This window comes from Ursus maritimus, unplaced genomic scaffold (genome assembly GCF_017311325.1).
Source record: "Ursus maritimus isolate PB19 unplaced genomic scaffold, ASM1731132v1 scaffold_6, whole genome shotgun sequence".
NCBI classification, from domain to species: Eukaryota; Metazoa; Chordata; class Mammalia; order Carnivora; family Ursidae; genus Ursus; species Ursus maritimus.
Genome location: NW_024426774.1, coordinates 20188102 through 20208033, shown reverse-complemented (window position 1 = coordinate 20208033; position 19932 = coordinate 20188102). Strand labels below are relative to the sequence as shown.

The 19932-nt window shown below is 48.1% G+C and overlaps 1 protein-coding gene across 5 annotated transcripts; it reads left to right on the top strand.

Annotated features, from left to right (window-relative positions):
* The first annotated feature begins 592 nt into the window (after window positions 1-592).
* Window positions 593-16871, top strand: ADGRF3 (adhesion G protein-coupled receptor F3). 5 transcript variants are annotated; one of them, XM_040622987.1, is made up of 15 exons: window positions 593-785; window positions 1779-1839; window positions 2232-2372; window positions 2843-3016; window positions 3516-3761; window positions 4298-4507; window positions 4995-5138; window positions 5313-5509; window positions 5916-6095; window positions 7025-8377; window positions 8843-8884; window positions 8973-9035; window positions 9495-9550; window positions 10426-10481; window positions 13684-14163. In XM_040622987.1, the coding sequence occupies exons 1-14, from the start codon at window positions 702-704 to the stop codon at window positions 10427-10429; spliced, it is 2955 nt and encodes a 984-aa protein (XP_040478921.1). In that variant the 5' UTR covers window positions 593-701; the 3' UTR covers window positions 10430-10481; window positions 13684-14163. The 5 variants fall into 5 exon arrangements, with proteins under 5 accessions (XP_040478921.1, XP_040478919.1, XP_040478918.1 ...); XM_040622985.1 differs by lacking the exons at window positions 593-785; window positions 1779-1839; window positions 2232-2372; ... (1 more) ...; window positions 3516-3761; window positions 13684-14163 and adding an exon at window positions 16496-16871 and having other exon boundaries at window positions 4105-5138; XM_040622984.1 differs by lacking the exons at window positions 593-785; window positions 1779-1839; window positions 2232-2372; window positions 2843-3016; window positions 3516-3761 and having other exon boundaries at window positions 4105-5138; window positions 9495-9643.
* The last annotated feature ends 3061 nt before the right edge of the window (window positions 16872-19932 follow it).

Here is a 19932-nt window from a genome sequence, read left to right as displayed (position 1 = left end):
TCCCTCTCTCGCTGGCTATCTCTGTTAAATAAATAAATAAATCTTTAAAAAAAAAAAATTCTTATGTTAAGGTTGGCCCTTTATTCAATCATGGTGCTACAAACATGTTGTCTTTCACCTTTTACCCTAATGTTCTTTTCATCCCCCATTTAAAGCTTTTTAAACAGTCTAATTTATTTTCTTTCTGGCTTTCTGGGTTTTGTGTCTTGTTTAGAAAAGCCGTCCTCACTTCAAAAATATTTTGTGAAATTACTTAATAATTTCTCCCAGAATTTTTCTTGGTTAAATTTAAGACTCTGGAAATAATTTTAAGCTAGAAATCAGTCCTAATGTTTGTCTTTTCTACTGTTGCTCAGTGATCCAGCTTCCTGGAAGTTTCAGGACAATCCAGATTTCCCAGATCCCTGGCTTATTGGCACATTGCTTGTTGTGACCTAGAACGCCCAAGTCCTCTCCTGTGAACCGAGTTCTTGGTTCAGACCCCAGGGGGAAACTGTGCAGACCATTCTCACTGGGGCCCCACAGGGACCTGGATGACCATGTGACTCAGTCACAGACTGTAGCACTTCCTCTGTAAATTCGGCTGGCTCCTGCCCCCTCTTCCCTCCCATCCCAGCTGTGCTGAGCCTTGCCAGCTCTTCTGTGAGGGAATTTGCATCATGCAGCAGCCGGAGGACTCTTGAGGACCGCTTCGCTGAGCCATGGTCTGTTCAGCTGCCCCTGTGCTACTCCTGGCCATGACTCTCCCCCTGGTGGGGTCACCAGTTGTGCAAGCATCCCAACCTGTGAGTACGACTGGGGCGGGGACCCAGGGAGGTCAACAGAACTGACATAGGGGACTGTCAGTGTGAGAGGCAGCAAGGTGTGGATGAAGGGGCAGGTGGAGGGGCAAGGGCCGGAGGGAGAGGACGTAATGTAAAAAGGAGAGGCCAGTTTGTTATAAAATCTCTGAGCAATCAGTCTTATTTTCCAGGGTGTGGGATAGCTTTGTTTCTTTGAGTCACTGTGAACTCCAGTGATGCCAGCTGCACTTTGGATAAAGGCTCTCCCAGTCAAGCTTACCATTTAAAAATGGAAAGAACAGAAGGATTTTCCAGAGTTGGGAACCATGGGCCTAGAGGACAGGAGAGAATCTGAAGAAAGACAGCAGAGTCAAGATTAGCACTTTTTGATCTCTGTTTTCTCCCAGGAAGACATCTGTATCTCTATCTGTATCCCTATCCATATCTGTATCTGTTTTTAGATAGATACCCACATTCACATACAATTTAGAGAGAGGGAGGAGTTGGTGAAGAAATAATATGCAAGAACCAGAGACTAAGGGAAGATGCTGCCTTATGCTCACCCTCATGGCAATTCCTGTGGAGAGAACAGAATTCCCCAAGCCTCTGGGCCCCAGCCAGCTCTGCCTAGCCCTCCCCACTGGTGTCCCAGACACAGCCATTTCAATTAGCCTAGAGGCCCAGGGACAGGTAAATTCAGGAAGGAATTAAACAAAACATGTTGACTCTCCAGGGTGTGCCTGGTTCCTGGGTTCAGTTGGGATTTGCAGGCCCTGGCGGCGTCCTTGGGGCTGCATCCCTGGCATCTTCTACCGGAAGCCCGCTTTCCTCTCCTGATGAGTCTGCTTGATTCTAGGCACAAAGAAGAGTTTCAAAGAGAGGAAGTCATGCCAAACTACTCAGGCTACCCCCTGAGTTGCCTGGGGAAGAAGGTGTCCCTGGAAGAAACTTGGGGTCAGCCTCCTCTCAGAGGCTCTCTTCTGTGCTCTGTTCCAGGGACAGAGTCAGGCTGGAGGGGAATCGGGACAGCAACTGGACCAAAGGAGTGGAGCAGCAGGTAGTGAGTGGATTGGAGTGGACAGGAGGAGGAAGGGGGAGGGCGGGAAGGCAAGGGGGGAGGACAGCGAGCAGGCAATGAGGCTGAAGAGGCCCCACGGAGGACTGGAATCATGGCCAGTCACGGTGGTCACACAGGTCCAGAGGCCAGTTCTCTAGCTGTGAGGCCTTGAGAAAATCATCTTGGAGAGCCTCGTCTATAAAATGAGGGTTTTGGGGAGGGTGACATGGAGCTGTGTGCGAAGGCACCGTAGCTAGTGAGGGGTCACGGCCCTCTAGAGTCTTGTCAGCTCCTAGCTGAACTATGGGAGGTAGGATCTGCCCGGGTCCAGGCAGTGACCAGCCCATGGCCTTGCCACCTCTCCTCTCCAGCTGCCCCCTCTGCTCCTGTAGAATCAGTCCTGGCCTCAGTCTATGTACAGCTGGACTTGTCAAATCAGACCTGGCCACTGGCGCTCTCCAAGACCCTGACTCACCCCCTTGCCTCGGATTCCTCTTTCTCAAGAACTCTCACTGGCCTCAGCCTCACGACAGGTAGGGGGGATTGTAAGGAGCCCTGCCTCGCAAAGGCACTTCCACCACTTGTGGGGGACGAGGGCTGAGAGAAGAGAGCATGGGCTTCCTGGGTCTCCTGCAGCCAGCTCGCCTGAACCGCTGCCAGCCCCTCCCATTTCCGGGAGGGTCTCCGTGGCACGGCTCCTTCCTCACTTCCCCACCAGACAGACCCTTCCCTTCCTGTTCCGTGTCCCCATATTCTAAACTTCGGCAGAGACCCAAGAGACAGATGGTGGTGAGCTCGGACTTCGCCCCCCCGACCCCACCCCTGATGACTTTGTCCAGCAGAACCTCTGCTGCTTTGAACCCTGAGGAGGCAGTCCCTGATGGCTGAGGCTCTTGTGACTTCGGGACGGCTCCAGACAGCCAGCCCTAGAGCCTCTTAGGCATCACGCTACCTGGCTGCCTCATACAGCCTGTCCACTTCTTGTCCCCGCCCTCTGCCGCAGAGTGTAACGGCCACGACGATGGGCAAACCTATTGTGCTTGCCTCTCTGGGTACCAGTGGAACGCCAGCATCTGCTCCCATCATCCTCCCTGCCAGACCGCCCACAACCACGGGCCCTGCGGCTGTCTGGTCTTCGGCCCTACTGAAGCCGGCTACTGCCAGTTGCTGCCACCTGGTGAGGAGTGTTGGGAACTTGGAAACCAATGGGCCCAAGTGAAAGAAAGCATGTGTTTTCTCCTCTCTGACCCCTGTATTTCTGCCAGCTGGCCCAAGCCCAGAAGCTCCACCGGGTGGGAGAATCACCAGTTAATCCTGGCGGGTCACAGCCTCGAGCTTGGGACCTGAGTAGCGAGACAAATGAACAACAGGGCTCCTGAGACATACGGACAAGGAGAGAAAGGGCTAGAGCGACTGCTGTTGACCCTAGAGGGCCAGGAAGGGGCTCCAGCAGCCCCAGGTTACCTAGGGGATGGGGAATCATGGGCTACAAGGCTTCCCCGTTTGGTTCCCAATGATAGGGCCCTCCAGCTGGACTGCAGCAGCCACACTCACCTGGGGACAAAACAAAAGCAAACAGTACTGGGAGCGGTGGGGAGAGACAGAGGAGGAATGGACTTCTGAAAATGGGGAAGGAGGGAGAGCTTAACCACAGAGGGCCACCATCCTGCTCTAAGGGGCCCCTGCCTCCTGCCTCCCCGCAGTCCCTGGAAGGCTGAGCCCAAATTCCTGCGTGCAGGCGCCTGGCACCACTCTGAATCTGACCCTCGTCAAGAGCCGTGAGACCACCAACCTGAACTGGTTCCTGCGGCATGCGGACAGCCCCACACCCATCCTCCTGCAGCCAGGGACACATGTGTCCCTGGCCTCTAGCCCGGGCGAGGCTGTCCTCAGCATCCTCAACGTCTCCCATAGATGGGCAGGTAGCCAGCCTGCCCTTCCTCTCATCTCTCTTCTCCCCTGTCTTCCGCTTCGCTTCGTCCTTCTCTTCCCCTGCTCCCCTCGCCTTCCTCCTCCTCCCTCTCCTCTCCTTCCTGCTTTTCTCTCCCCTTCCTTTCCCTTTGCATCCTTCCATTTATTCACTCTGGGGGAAAAAAGGCTAAGGGACCCACTGATGTGAACAATTATAACAGGAGAATGAAGAAGGTAGGGTGTCCATTTTGGCAGAGAACAGACAGTGTGTTTTGCTTCAAGCTGCTGCAGTGGCAGCAGGTGGTTGGGAAAGAGCATCCCCTGGCGGGAAAGAGGTTCACCTTGGAATTCATGGCTCCAAGCTATTAAAAAAAGTCAGGAGCCTCTTCTACAGGCCTCTTCCTCCTGGAAATCCTTTCCGGGGGCAGGGATCTTTGTTGCTGGGCTTAAGGAGAGGCCGTACCAGAAAGGCAGACCTCAGGTGTGGCTTTGGAGGCACAGGTGAGGGCCGGAGGAGCCGGGAGGTGCAGCAGGTGTGTATCTGCAGGTGAGTACCTGTGCTGCTTTGAGGCTCAGGGATTCAGGTGGGAGCTGTCCCAGGTGGTGAAAGTGCCCCTGCAGGCGTCAGATGTGGCTCGGCTTCCAGACCAGCTCTCCATTTCCTGTGCCACCTGCCCTGGCTTCCAGCTGACCTGCTGCATCCCCAGCACGCACCTGGCCTACACAGCTTCCTGGAGTCCCGGAGAGGGCAGCAAAGGTACAGAGGGGCTGTCAGGGTCAGGGGACAGGTGGCAGCTGGTCTCCAGGCAGCTGGTTCTCCAGCTTACAGGAAGAAGTGGCGCAGTTCAACCTGGGAGTTCTGGGTCCAAGTGCAACCCTGTTTTTACCCCGCAAGCAATCCTAGTTCTATTGACACAGCAATAACCACATGAGTGTAGACAACCGTTTGTAAAATGTTTTCACACGATCTTCATGAACTCTTGCAATACACTCTGTGAAGTTCGTTTGATGATCGTCCCCATTTTACAAATGAGGAACCTGGCTTCAAGTCCTGGGGCTAGAGACCTCCAGGTGCCGCTCACCAAAATCCAAGATCTGCAGATCGATGCTCGCATACCTCAGCTCTTCCCCGCTGTGTCATCTGCTTCTGAAGTTGCTAGAAAGACTGGAAGGATACCTCTGGGCCTGCTGGGCTCCAGGTCTGTTCCAGGCGCAGTCACTGTCCCCTCTCATGTTATCTTCAGCCTCCTTAGTCAGCAGGCCAGGCTCCCGGTGCTTTGTGCTGGCTGTTCAGCGCTGCCCTGCGGCTGACACCACATACACGTGTGAGCTGCAGAGCCCGGGACTGAGCCCTCTCAGGGTCCCCATCTCTGTCACCATCATCCAGGGTACGTGGGGCTTGGGGTCCAGCCGATTGACCTCTCACCTGCTTGCCCTGGGTGCTCCTCGATGTTTCCCTGCACTGGGCCCCACAGCCAGTCTCCAGAGCCTGAACAGGTTTCTGCCCCAGAAAGCTGGGGGCTGGACTGTGGTTGCTGAGCCTCCCTGATATCATTCTTCAGACGGAGACAACACCTGCCCTGAGGACTCCTCAGCTGTGGCCTGGAATGTCACCAAGGCTGGCCACGTGGCACAGGCCCCATGTCCGGTGAACAGGACAGGCATGGTAAAGCGGACCTGTGGGCCTGATGGGAATTGGGAGCCCGTTCACAGCAGCTGCACAGACGCAGAGCTCCTGGCCTTGCATCACAGAGCCCAGGTAAAGCTTTAGGCCCCCACTGCCCACATGCCTCACCCTCCGTGACCTACCCCTTTCTCACTCAGGACCTAGCTTTAGAAGTCTTTCACTCTGAGGCCCAGCCTGAAGGTCATTCGCCTTCTCTGAACTGGAGCCTAGCAGAGCCAAGGAGTGAGGTGGGGGCCAAAGAGTGCCCGGCACTGTCATTGTGGGGAGCGTGCTATTTTCCAATCTTTCCCCACCAAGTGTCTGTCCCACTAACATGGGTGCCGATTTCTTCCATGTGGCTCACTCGATCTTTGCTTCCTGCTCCCTCGGGACTGGTGTGGGGATGGGGAAGAAAGAGCTGGATGGGGGAGTAATGGCCCCTCCCTTGTGAGGCCTCGCCCACCCCACTCCCCAAATCCTGCTGTGTTGTCTGTCTCAGCTTCTACAGGCCGGCCAGGGCTGGCCTGCTGTGGAGGTGCCGCAGATCCTGGCACAGCTGTCGGAGCAGGTGACGGTGGTGAGCTCGCCCTCTGACTTATTGGCACTGCTGGGCACCATATCAGTCCTGGCCAAGCTGGTGGTGGATGCTAGAATACAGCTTACTCGCAGGGACCTGGAGGTGAGCTCTCTGAGCCATGGCAGGGGCCAGCTGGGTAGTGGGGGCCTGAAGTCCTTTGCCTCTGGGCACTTCTGTCCCCCTGACATCACCATGGGCTGTCAGACAGCAAGCCTTTCTAGAGTCTGAGTGTCTGCTCCCCTGGTCCGTATCTCCTCTTGGACACCAGTCTCCAAGGCCATGGAATGTGGAGAAGGTCCGATGCTGGGAGCACATGGGAGGTCGGGAAAGGCAGGAAGGGGTGTGAAGACGTGAGTTCAGAGGCATTCATGCACACGCAGATGCATGCATATGATGTGAAGCCCCCCTGCCCCGCCCCTGGCAACACAGATACCTACATGGAGATACTCAAACGCTCTTGGCTGGGCTGGACTCACCTAAACCAGCTCTCAATATGGGCAACAGTTGGTGACCAATAAGTGGCATCCAAAAGAGTAACCAGGGGCAATGACACGACACACTCTTCCTATCTGGGAATGTATATCACATGTGGGTGGACGGACGTGTCTTCTATTTCGGAACATTGTGCTCTCTACCACTGGGTACCATTCTTAGCATTACAGACCCATAGGGGTCAAGGAATTGGAAAGGGGCTCCCTATGGGCCTGGGTGGCCCAAGGGATGGAGGGGAGAGAAAGGTTGTCATATGGAGAGGCTGGATTGCATCAGGAGACCACATACTTGAAGCCACCCCAGTGGTGAGCTAAACAGCTCCCCATTCTTCCCATATAGAAACTCTTCCTTCACAGGTCTGTCTTCCTCTCCCCCTTTCTCTCCCTTCCTCTCCCCCTTTCTCTCCACCCTTGGATCTTCTGCTGGACTAGGAAAGGTGGGTTTGGGGCCTAGAGTTCCCTGTGCCCCTGGCCCAGTGCTGTGGGCTCTAGTGGCCAGGGCTCATCTCTCTGTTGGGATCTCTCTGTTGGGCGTCACAGGCTCTTCTGAAAACCACAGACAAGATCCTAGACATGGACACCAGCTCTCTGTGGGCCCCAGCCCAGGCCCAGAAGCCCTCAGCAGGCTCAGCATTCCTGCTGGCTCTGGAGACTCTAGCATGCAGCCTGTGCCCACAAGATCACCCCTTCTCCTTCAGCTTGCGTAACGTGTGGCTGCAGACCTACAGAGTCTCCTTCTCCACTCAGCCCCCATTGCAGGCACACATTCCCAGGTGCTCACTGGCCTCGCTGGGCCATAATGGAACGAACATCAGTGTTACTAGCCTGGTACTGCAGAAACTGGACCGTCTTCTGCCCTCAAACTATGGACAAGGGCTGGGGGACTCCCTCTATGCCACTCCTGGGCTGGTCCTCTCCATCTCCATCATGGCAGGTGGCCAGGCCTTCAACCAGGGAGAAGTCATCATGGACTTCGGGAACACAGCTAGCACTCCCCACTGTGTCTTCTGGGACCATGATCTCTTCCAGGGCAAGGGGGGCTGGTCAGATGAAGGGTGCCAGGTGCAGACCGCTCATGCCAGCCCTACCACTCAGTGTATTTGTCGGCACCTCACTGCCTTCTCCATCCTCATGTCCCGAAATACTGTTCCAGAAAACCCCACCCTGGAGCTGCTGAGTCAGGTGGGCTTGGGGGCCTCCATCCTGGCACTGCTTGTGTGCCTGGGCGTGTACAGGCTGGTGTGGAGAGTTGTGGTACAGAACAAAGTTGCCTACTTACGCCACATGGCCCTGCTCAATGTGGTGCTCTGCCTTTTGGCTGCAGACACCTGCTTCCTGGGAGCCCCACTGCTTCCTCCTGGGCCCCGAAGCCCACTCTGCCTGGCTGCTGCCTTCCTCTGTCATTTCTTCTACCTGGCCACCTTTTTCTGGATGCTGGCTCAGGCGCTGATGTTGGCCCACCAGCTGCTCTTCGTCTTCCGTCAGCTATCCAAGTGCCGAGTACTCTCCCTGATGGTGGTCCTCGGCTATATGTGCCCAATGGGATTTGCAGGTGCCGCCCTGGGCCTCTACCTACCCCGAGGGCAATACCTGGGGGAGGAGGCATGCTGGTTGAATAGGAAGGGAGGGGTGCTCTACACCTTCGTGGGGCCAGTGCTGGCCATTGTGGGCATGAATGGGCTGGTACTAGCCATGGCTGTGCTGAAGCTCCTGAGACCTTCGCTGTCAGAGGGGCCCCAGGTGGAGAAGCGCCATGCCCTTCTGGGGGTGATCAAAGCCCTGCTCATTCTCACCCCCATCTTCGGCCTCACCTGGGGGCTAGGCCTGGCCACTCTGCTGGAGGAAGTCTCCGTAATTCCTCACTACATCTTCACGATTCTCAACACCACCCAGGTGGGTGACAGTGTGGTAGCTATGCTTTTTGGCCTTTAGATGGTCTGAGTCACTGCCAGTCCCTTCCCAAGGAGGGATCATGGCGGAGCAGAAGAAACAGTCCCAGGAATCTTAGAAGACTTAGGTTTGGATCCCAGTTCCTCCACCGACTAGCTGGAGAACTTTGGACAAACCTCTGTGAGCTTTGGTTTTCTTATCTGTGAAATAGTATCTGGGTTTGCCAGAGAAGTCAGGGAATTGTCAGTACCCAAAACTTTGATACGTCGTTTATAACCAAAGCAGTAAGAGAAGCACCTGAAACGAATTCTATGCACCAAATGATGCGAATGTACAGAAGACTCTAGATGGGAAGCCTCGGGACATGAATTAGACAGGAAGACAGACGCTGAAGGAAGATGAGAGGGAAAGAGTTGATTTCAGTTGATTCCTTCCTCAACTAACTTATCCCCATATCCTTCTTTTTAGGGTGTCTTCATCTTACTGTTTGGTTGCCTCATGGACAAGAAGGTGAGTCTGCCCACCTAACCCCCATCTGACTTGCGGTGCCCAGGCCAGGACTTGGGCTGGCATGACTGAGGTGTTACCTCTCCTGCAGATACGAGAGGCTTTACTCGAACGCTTCTGCCGCACACAGCCCCCCAACTCCACCATGTCCCTGGTGAGTTGATGACTTCAAATCCTCAGTTCTCCTGCTGAGAGCAGGTTAGAAGCAGCTGTTCCACAACCTTCCTAAGAGGCACAGCTAGAAGCCAAGAGGAGGCTGGGATTGCCTTTTAGAATGAGCATGCTTTGGGTTCAAACTCCCCAACAATGGAGAAAGGAGCCCCATCAGAGCAGCCAGAGTCAGGTTCCTGGGCTCCAGATTCCAACCTGGACTCCTGGGGACTCTCTTTGTCCCTGGTTTCTCCATTTGAAAGTCTGCCTCCAGTCACTACATGAAGGGAAAATGTAGGATCGGTAAGCGTGGGAGTCAGCATAGCTGAGAGCAAAGTTCCTAGGATTACTGTGGCCCTGGCAGGAGGGCAGGTAAGAACATGAAGATGGGTACAACCTCACCAAAGGAGAGCTGATGATAATAGCAATCACCCTGCACCTGGGCCTTTCTGCCCCTTCCTAGGCTACATATGAAACCTACATCCCAGAACCCAGCAAAGGAAGAAGTGAAGACACCAGGTGAGAAGCAAGCCTTCCTGGGAGCAGTGTGAGCAGCACGGAGTGAAGCGGAGTGTAGCAAAGGGCTTCCTGCCAAAGAAGGCTCCTCTTCATGTAACTGTCCCAGTCCGAGGGTTGGAAAACAGACTTTTCCAGCACAGACATTTCTGAATGGGATGGGGAAAGTGGAGGGCTCAGAGAGCAGATGGCATAGCATCTTCTATTGCTTTCACAGAAAGCTGGAGGGACTTTTACCACCGCCAACCCTTGATTCATTTCACTGAAAATTCCTTTTCACACCATCAAATATTTAATTATCCTGAAAAACCTTTGCTTCTAAGGAATTGCCATTGGTGTGCTTGGTATCCAGAGGGAGGGCAAACTTGCAAGGCCTCCTTCACCAGCCCAGAGCTTCAGGGCAAGCCCTTACAAGGGCAAGGCAGAAGCTTTGAGTGAACCACACACAGAGCCCATGTTGCTCCTCCTCCAAGGGAGTCAGGGGAAGGTGCCTGAATCCACCTGGACGGGCCCTGGCCCGATGCTCCGAGCCCTTCTGCTCTCCCAGAGCTCAGCCGTTGGCAAAGACAGACTAATGTTTCCACTAGTCACGTTCCTTTGTCTTGCGGGTCACCTGTCCCTACCTCTAAACTATTCAAGCAAAAGTAGCATGAAAAACTAGCTAAAGTTACCTAATGAATAAGCTTGCTTTGCTCTAAACATCATCAACAAATATTAAAGTTCAAAAGGATTGTAAGTAAAGATTTTGCAAGTCTCAGCCAATTTTTGACTAATCAACAGTTCATGTTATAGATATATTTGATAAGTATATATTTTAATTGTTTTTAACTATTTTTAACTATTCAGTGATTTCCTTTCTGATTATTTCTTCTCTATAGCTAGGAAGAAAAAGGATGGCTTACTGACAGGAACTCTCATCTTCCAAACATTAAAGGTGAAGGACAAATTTTGGTTTGTTCCTTTTCAAAGTTTAGGAAAAGGCGAAGCTACTGGGCGCCTCTTTCTTTAACGTTGACAACAATATCAATATAAATGTAGGTTTCATAGACATATGCATGTATACAACAAGTCACTGATCTGAGCACCTTTGTAAGAACACATTAACAATTCTTAAGTAGAGAGGAAGTCACCACAGACCACCAAGGATTAAAGCAACAAGATGACAACACTGACATTTAAAAGAGACAGGTTTAGGGTACCTGGGTGGCCCGCTCGGTTGACTCTTGGTTTTCGGCTCAGGTCATGGTCTTGGCGTCGCGGGATCCCCGGCACTGGGCTCCATGCTCAACACGGAGTCTGCCTGAGAATCTTTCTCCCTCCTTCCCTCCCTGCCTCTGCTCCTTCCCACCCCTTGCATGCACACTCTCTCTCTAAAATAATAAAAACTTCTTTACAATTATATTTTAAGGGGCTCCTGGGTGTCTCAATCGTTAAGAGTCTGCCTTCAGCTCAGGGCGTGATCCCGGCGTTCTGGGATCGAACCCCACATCAGGCTCCTCCACTGGGAGCCTGCTTCTTCCTCTCCCACTCCCCCTGCTTGTTTTCCCTCTCTCGCTGGCTGTCTCTCTGTCAAAGAAATAAATAACATCTTTAAAAAAAATAATAAAAATAAAATAAAATAAAATAAAATAAAATAAAATAAAATAAAATAAAATAAAAAGTGACGGGCCCAAGATAAGACTAGATATGGAGAAGAAATATTTAAGAAAAGTCTTGAGACGACACGAGGACATCTAGCTGAATGAGTTAACTCATGGAATCCACAAGATGTTGATAGGGTTCTGAAAATTTTTTCAGCTGGAGAAATGAAAAAAATCCTCATGAATGAGTCTTCGTTCGTTACAAAATTCATGGCTATTTTTATAAAATGCAATGGGAACATTTTCTGTTGAAATGCAAATGGATATGCTATTGAAACATTTTTCTTACAAACATGGATCTGTGTGAGTATTTTCATTGTATATAAACCAGCCCGAATATTTCTCTAAATGAATTCAATTGTATTTTTCAAAGAGAAGATACCAACTCAGCAGGGCGACTGAAACATTTCTATGCCTCGGACCTGTCCCAGCCCCCGAGGGAGGCAGGAGGCAGGCAGCCACTGAAACAGCCAGGGCTCTGCCTGTTGGTTTCCCTGGCAACAGAATCCTGTCACAATTACCCTTGTATTTCATTAATATTTACAGTCTTAATTTTTTAAAAAAGATTTTATTTATTAGAGAGAGACAGGGAGAGAGAACAATCAGGGGGAGTGTCAGGCAGAGGGAGGGAGAGAGGGAGAGGGAGAAGCAGACTCCCCACTGAGCTGGGAGCCCTACATGGGGCTCGATCCCAGGACCCTGGGATCACGACCTGAGCCGAAGGCAGACGCTTAACCAACTGAGCCACCCAGGTGCCCCTACAGTCTTAATTTTTTAAATTATAAAATTATTTTTGAATATTTCAACTAATATACATTTACTTTAAAAGCAGCAGAGACACTTTCTGAGCGTGGTTCTGTAGAAATCTACGTCTTCATTCTCTTTCTCAAATCATGGCACATAGTGCGTGCTCTGCTGCTAAAAACACACTTTAGAATTGATCAATGAAATGCCATGAGGCCTCTGTTCACTTAACTCTCACATTAAAAAGGACTGAAAAGAAGGTTCTGGAGCTAGATACAAGAAAGTGAGGCTTAGCAACAATTCCATTTCTAAAAAGATGACTTAAAGAAGTAAGTAGAGGGTTCCCTGGGTGGATTAACTGGTTGAGCGTCCGACTCTTGGTTTTGGCTCAGGTCATGATCTCAGCATCATGGGCTCCACGCTCGGTGTGGAGTCTGCTGAGATTCTCTCCCTCTCCCTCTGCCCCTGCCCCCACCTCTGCCTGTGTGTGAGCTCTTTCTCTCTCAAATAAAATAAAGTCTAAATAAATAATAAGTAGACAAGTGAGCAGACAAATGTACAAAAGATGTGTATTCTAGGTGTTTATATCCTCAAAAAAGAGGGACTTGGTAAAACAAATTAGGACATATCTACCAAAGGAATGCTATATGGTCCTTACAAATGATGATGTATAGGGGGACCCGGGTGATTCAGTCAGTTAAGCATCTGCCTTCAGCTCAGGTCATGGTCTCGGGGTCCTGGGATTGAGCCCCATGTCTGGGCTCCCTGCTCAGCGGGGAGTCTGCTTCTCCCTCTCCCTCTGCCCCTCCCCCACTTGTGCGTGTGTGCACATACTCTCTCTCTCTCTCTCACTTGCTCTCTCGCTCTCAAGTAAATAAAATCTTTAAAAAATGATGATGTATAACTACACCTACTGATACAGAAAAATGTTTAGGCTATATAGCTAAGTAAGACAAAAGGGTTCCAGAACAGCATTATACTAGCCAATTCTGGTCCATACGAAAACTGGGTCCATTTGTGTCTATACAAATATGTGTGCCTTGAGAAGGAGAGATACCAAAATATTAACAGTGGGTATCTCTACTGGATTTTTCATTTTTTTCTTACTCTATAAATATTATTTGAATTTTTTTTTACAATGAGCATGTATTTTTTTTTTAAAGATTTTATTTATTTATTCGACAGAGATAGAGACAGCCAGCGAGAGAGAGGGAACACAAGCAGGGGGAGTGGGAGAGGAAGAAGCAGGCTCATAGCAGAAGAGCCTGATGTGGGGCTCGATCCCAGATCGCCGGGATCACGCCCTGAGCCGAAGGCAGACGCTTAACCGCTGTGCCACCCAGGCGCCCCATGAGCATGTATTTTTATGTTAGAAAAAAAATGATTTTGAAAAAGTTCTTCTGAACATTTTGCATATTTAACAATAGAAACTTGACAAGCAAAGTAACACAAAGTATCCCCTGGAATTTAGATTTGTGTGGAAGGGTGGACTACATAAGGGGTTCCCGAGAAAGCTTTGAACCATCTTTTTGGAGTTCTGTTTTGGGAATCAATCCTGTCTGATCACTGACAGTCCCTTAAGTGTAGAGGGGGAAAGAGGCTCCTAGTTGAGTTGAGTGCAGCCAGAAGCATTGCCAACATGTCTAAATGCTTTGTCTCCTTCACAATAACACGTATTCCTTTTCAGAATAGTATTTTTACTCAGTATGCTTGTCGTTCCATCCCCACGTTTTTCCATTTCCTCTCAATCAGTGATCCCTCTTCACTGAAAAAGATCAGAGTCCCAGATAAACCAGAGCGGGCGCAGACAGAGGACCTCCGCGTCACCCATTAAATTCCAGAGGAAGACTGGGAGACCTGCTGCTGCTTTTCACTCCTCGAGAGAGACTGGAATTGAAGAGGCCTGGAGAAAATAAATATAAACGAGAAGGGATGGGGGAGAAGACAGGCTGAGAACAGGATTCTTCTCTCTGAAAAGATAGATGCAAAGGGGGCAAGAATTTCTGGTTGCTGTAGCTTCAGTATCTAAGATATGCTTGACACATAACAGGCACTCAGTAACTATTTACTGAATTAATGAACTATACAGACCACAGGAAGAACATGGACTTTTACTCAGAATCAGAGCCCCTGAAAAGCAAACAGCTGGAGGGGGGCGCGGAGTGGGGAAGAGCACTTCTGAAGTTTGAATGAAAGATGAAGGCAAATAAAGGCTCCATTCCAAAACGGTTATTTGGTGGAAGAGAGGGTCTGATTAAACTTTAAATGAAAAGACAGATACTTAAGTTGGGATCTTTAAGAATAGCATAACCAGAGGGGCCTCTGGGTGGCTCAGTCTTTAAACGTCTGCCTTCGGCTCAGGGCATGACTCCAGGGTTCTGGGATCAAGCCCCGCATCGGGCTCCCTGCTCCGCTGGGAGCCTGCTTCTCCTTCTCCCACTCCCCCTGCTTGTGTTCCCTCTCTCACTGGCTGTCTCTCTGTCAAATAAATAAATTAAATCTTTAAAAAAAAAAAAAAAGAGTAGCATAACCAGTTGGAGACACCTGAGAACAAACAGCAGTGTCTCTTTAGATGGAGGCACCTATATCCATGACAGCCAAGGGCGGTCTTTTGTAGCAGTCATGCTACTGAAAACAGCTCAGCTTTCTCTGACATGTAGAGAATGTTTAGAAATAGCATACACCTTCCGTAAAGTTGGGTGAGCCCATGACTCCACTGCGGAACTAGAACTTTAGCAACCCGGGGCGCCTGGGTGGTATAGCGGTTAAGCGTCTGCCTTTGGCTCAGGGTGTGATCCTGGCATTATGGGATCGAGCCCCACATCAGGCTCCTCCACTATGAGCCTGCTTCTTCCTCTCCCACTCCCCCTCCTTGTGTTCCCTCTCTCGCTGGCTGTCTCTATCTCTGTCGAATAAATAAATAAAATCTTAAAAAAAAAAAAAAAGAACTTTAGCAACCCCACGGAAACCCTCCAACCCAACCCCACTGCCTCCTGTCCAGGGGTGACCTCTGCTCTGAATGTTTTCAATATAGCATTAAAAATTTTTTTTGTGTGGTGAAACACATGAAATTTATCATTTTAACCATTTTAAGTGTACAGTTCAGTAGTGATAAGTACATACACATTGTTGTGCAACCAATCTCCAGAACTCCTCTTTCAAAACTGAAACTCTGTACCTAGTAACTCCCCATTCCCCTTACTCCAATCCCTGGCAACCATCCTTCTACTTTCTGTCTCTATGAATGTGACAATTCAATGTTCGTCCTTTTGTGACTGGTTTATTTCACTTAGCATAATGTCCTCAAGGTTCATCCATGTCATAGCGTGTGACAGGATTGTTAAGGCTTCATAGTATCCCACTGTGTGTATAGACACATGCAGCCGCCAGTGGGCATTCGGGTTGCTTCCCCCGTTGGCTATTGTGAATAATGCTGCTATGAATGTGGGTGCACAAATCTCTCTGAGACCCTGCTTTCAATTCTTTGACATAGAGTTGCTAGATCATGTAGTAATTCTATTTTTAATTTTTTAAGGAACTGTTATACTGTTTTCCACAGCGGCTGCACCATTTTATATTCCCACCAGCAGTGCACAAGGGCTCCAGTTTCTCCACATTCTCCCCACCACGTGCTATTTTCTGGGTTCTTATGATAGCAGACATCCTAATGGATGTAGGTCGTATCACAATGTAAAGTTTTCATTTGCATTTCCCTAACAACTAGTGATGTTGAACACCTTTTCACACGCTTATTGGTCATCTGTATAACTTTTTTAGAGAAATGTCTATTAAATTCTTTGCCCATTTTTAAACTGACTTGTTTCTTGGTGGTTGAGTTGTGAGAGTGCTTTATGTGTTCAGGATATTATCAGATATATGATTTGCAAATATTTTCTCCCATCGGTGGCCCTCTCACTGTGTCCTCTGATGCACAGAATTTGGTATTTTGATGAAGCCTTATCTATTTTGTTGTTGTTGCCGCCAGTGCTTTTGGTGTCATAGCCGAGAAAGCATTGCCAAATCCAGTGTCATGTAGCTTTTCCCATTTTCTTCCAGGAGGTTTATCATTTTAGCTCTTGTCTTTAGGTCTTTGACCCACTGTGAGTTAATTTTTATATATGGTGTAAGATAAGGGCTAACTTCATTCTTTTATATGTGGCCCCTCCATTTTCCCAACACCATTTGCTAACAAGACTGTCCTTTCTCCATTAAATGGTCTTAGCACTCTTGCCAAAAATCATTGGACCACATTGTGAAGATTTATTTCTGGGCTTTAAAACAAACTATTATCTCCAAGAGGTTTTCCTTGGGCCAATGATGGGGCTGAGTCCAACCGACCCCTCCAGCCGCCCCTCCGCTGACTGCCTCTGCTGGGTTCTGAGTCTGTTCTTTAAAGAAGCTGAATAGGCAAGAGAATCTCTTCTCTTGGGTGCATAGGTCCCTGTGAGCAGAGGCTTTGAGTCCAAACGCCACAGCTTACAGCTGCCAGGGATGGAGACCAGAGTTGAGAAATGAGTTGTACAATTGAGAAGTCACTTGCTGATGCTAACACTCTTGTTGAAAGATGGAGAGATCAGGATGATGCAGCAGATCTCTGACTGACCGCACCCCAGCTCTCAAAGAGTAGAAGCAATGAAGCAGTACCAGGAAGAATTCAAGAACTTAATGAAGTGGCAAGACGTCGGCCACAGTCCACATTAGTTATGGGAATCCAGCAAGAAAACAGACAAATCAGAGAAGTGCAACAAGAGAACGAAGAATTGTATACATCCCTGGAAGAACATCAGTCTGACTTGGAACTTATAATAAGCAAGTATCAAGAGAAAATGTTTAGACAGCTAAACTTTGCTAATTGGTGAACAAATTAAAGGTTTTCTGAGTGACTGCTGAGCCTATCAAAAGCTTCCAACAGTGCTGTTGGCATTCTGGATGATATTTGGATAAACATGAATATCCCCAATAAATGTTTGGGAATTCACAGAATTACCCAAATTTTATTATTTTATATCCAAATTTTGAAATACATATTCTGCCATGGTTTTGTGAACAGAAGACTGTCATACCAAATTTTATACCCTCCATGTTTGGTGACAGTTAACAAATAGCTTATGGGTTGCCTAGGTGGCTCAATCCGTTAAGGGTCTGCCTTCAGTTCAGGTCATGATCCCAGGGTCCTAGAATCGAGCCCCATATTGGGCTCCCTGCTCAATGGGAAGCCTGCTCCTCCCTCTTCTTCTTCCTGCTACTCCCCCTGCTTGTACGCTGTCAAATACATAAATATTTTTAAAATAAACAAATAGCTTCTGCACCAGGAGACTTACACTTTAAAGACTGCCCATCTACCTTCCCATTCATGTAAATTTTTGTCAAAGAAAATTTGGTTTGCGAGGCTGTAGGAATGTTTCATATACACCATAAACAAGAGGTGATTTAATTTTATCTGGTTTAACATAATTAAAATACTCAGCTAATAATTGCCCCTAAGTTGCTAGAGAAATGAAGTATCATTTCAGGAATGAAAGAAAGAACACTACTTTCTAGGGAAGATCTTTTAAGAGACATGTTAGGATGTTAAAATACTCCTTTGAAAGACTAAGTTTTGATTCTAAATAATGAAGATGAGATCTTTCTCTTCTCTGGTTGATCTTTAAGGATATTATGTAGCTCATTTAGCTAACAGAGTTGAAATGTCTGATACGGCAAGCTAGGTATGGTAATTTGAAAGTAAATTGGGAATTCCTCTGCCTCATAAAACCCTTCTTTTTTTTTTTTTTTTTTTTTTTTTTTTTTTTTGAAGAGTATCCAGGGGAAGGGGGTGCCTGGGTGGCTCAGTCAGTGGAGCATGTGATGCTTGATCTTAGGGTCATGAGTTTGAGCCCCACATTGGGTATGGAGATTACTTAAAAATGATGTTTAAAAAATATGTGTTAGGGGGGCGCCTGGGTGGCACAGCGGTTAAGCGTCTGCCTTCAGCTCAGGGCATGATCCCAGCGTTATGGGATCAAGCCCCACATCAGGCTCCGCCGCTATGAGCCTGCTTCTTCCTCTCCCACTCCCCCTGCTTATGTTCCCTCTCTCGCTGGCTGTCTCTATCTCTGTCGAATAAATAAATAAAATCTTTAAAAAAAAAAATATGTGTTAGGGGCGCCTGGGTGGCTCAGTCAGTTAAGTGACTGCCTTCGGTTCAGGTCATGATCACAGAGTCCTGGGACTGAGCCCCGCATCAGGCTCCCTGCTCAGCAGGGGAGTCTGTCTGCTTCTCCCCCTCCCTCTGCTCATGCTCTCTCTCTTGCTCTTTCAAATAAATAAAATCTTAAAAAAAAATAAAAATATATATATTACAAAAGTATTCCTAAGAGATAAAGTAAATTAAAATTTCAAAAAATTTTTTTTCTTTATTTATTCATAAGCTCTTATCTGGTCCTCATAACCTGTAATATTTTTCTTTTCTTTTTTATTTATTTACTTACTTATTTTCTTATTTATTTCACATAATGTATTATCTATTTCAGGGATACATGTCTGTGATTCATCAGTCTTACATAACACCCAGTGTTCATTACAACACATACCCTCCCCAATGTCCACCACCCAGTTACCCCATCTCCCCACCACCCTTCCCTCCAGCAACCCTCAGTTTGTTTCCTAAGATTAAGAGTCTCTTATGGTTTGTCTCCCTCTCTGGCTTCATCTTGTTTCATTTTTTCCTGTCTTCCCCTATGATCCTCTGCCTTCTTTCTTAAATTCCACACATCAGTGAGATCGTATGATAATTGTCTTTCTCAGATTCACTTATTTCACTTAGCATAATATCCTCTAATTCCATCCACATCGCTGCAAATGGCAAGATTTCTTTTTTTTTAATGGCTGCATAATATGCCATTGTATATTCATCTATTCATCTATCAATGGATATCTAGGCTCTTTCCATAGTTTGGCTATCGTGGACATTGCTGCTATAAACATTGGGGTGCAGGTACCCCTTCGGATCACTACCTTTGTATCTTTGGGGTAAATACCCGGTAGTGCAATTGCTGGGTCATAGGGTAGCTCTATTTTCACATTTTGAGGAACCTCCATACTGTTTTCCAGAGTGGCTGCACAAGCTTGAATTCCCACCAACAGTGTAAGAGGGTTCCCCCTTCTCCACATCCTCGCCAACATCTGTTGTTTCCTGAGTTGTTCATTTTAGTCATTCTGACTGGTGTGAGGTGGTATCTCATTGTGGTTTTGATTTGTATTTCCCTGGTGCCGAGTGATGTTGAGCACTTTTTCATGTGTCTGTTGGCCATTAGGATGTCTTCTTTGCCAAAATGTCTATTCACGTCTTCTGCCCATTTCTTGATTGGGTTATTTGTTCTTTGGGTGTTGAATTTGATAAGTTCTTTATAGATTTTGGATACTAGCCCTTTATCTGATATGTCATTTGCAAGTATCTTCTCCCATTCTGTCAGTTGTCTTTTGGTTTTCTTGAGAAAGGCTTGTATTGCTATCTACTTCCCTCTTAGGACCGCCTTTGCTGCATCCCAAAGGTTTTGAATAGTTGTGTTTTCATTTTCATTTGTTTCAATGAATTTTTTTAAAATTCTTTAATTTCCTGGTTGACCCATTCATTCTTTACTAGGACGCTCTTTAGCCTCCATGTATTTGAGTTCTTTCCAACTTTCTTCTTGTGATTCAGTTCCAGTTTCAAAACATTGTGGTCTGAAAAATATGCAGGGAATAATCCCAATCTTTTGGTACCACTTGAGACCTGATTTGTGACCCAGGATGTGACCTATTCTGGAGAATGTTCCATGTGCACTCGAGAGGAATGTGTATTCTATTGCTTTGGGATGGATTGTTCTGAATATATCCGTGAAGTGCATCTGGTTCAGTGTGTCATTAAAAGCCCTTGTTTCCTTGTTGATCTTCTCATTAGATGATCTGTCTGTTGCAGTGAGGTGGGTGTTAAAGTCCCCTACTATTATTGTATTATTATTGATGTGTTTCTTTGATTTT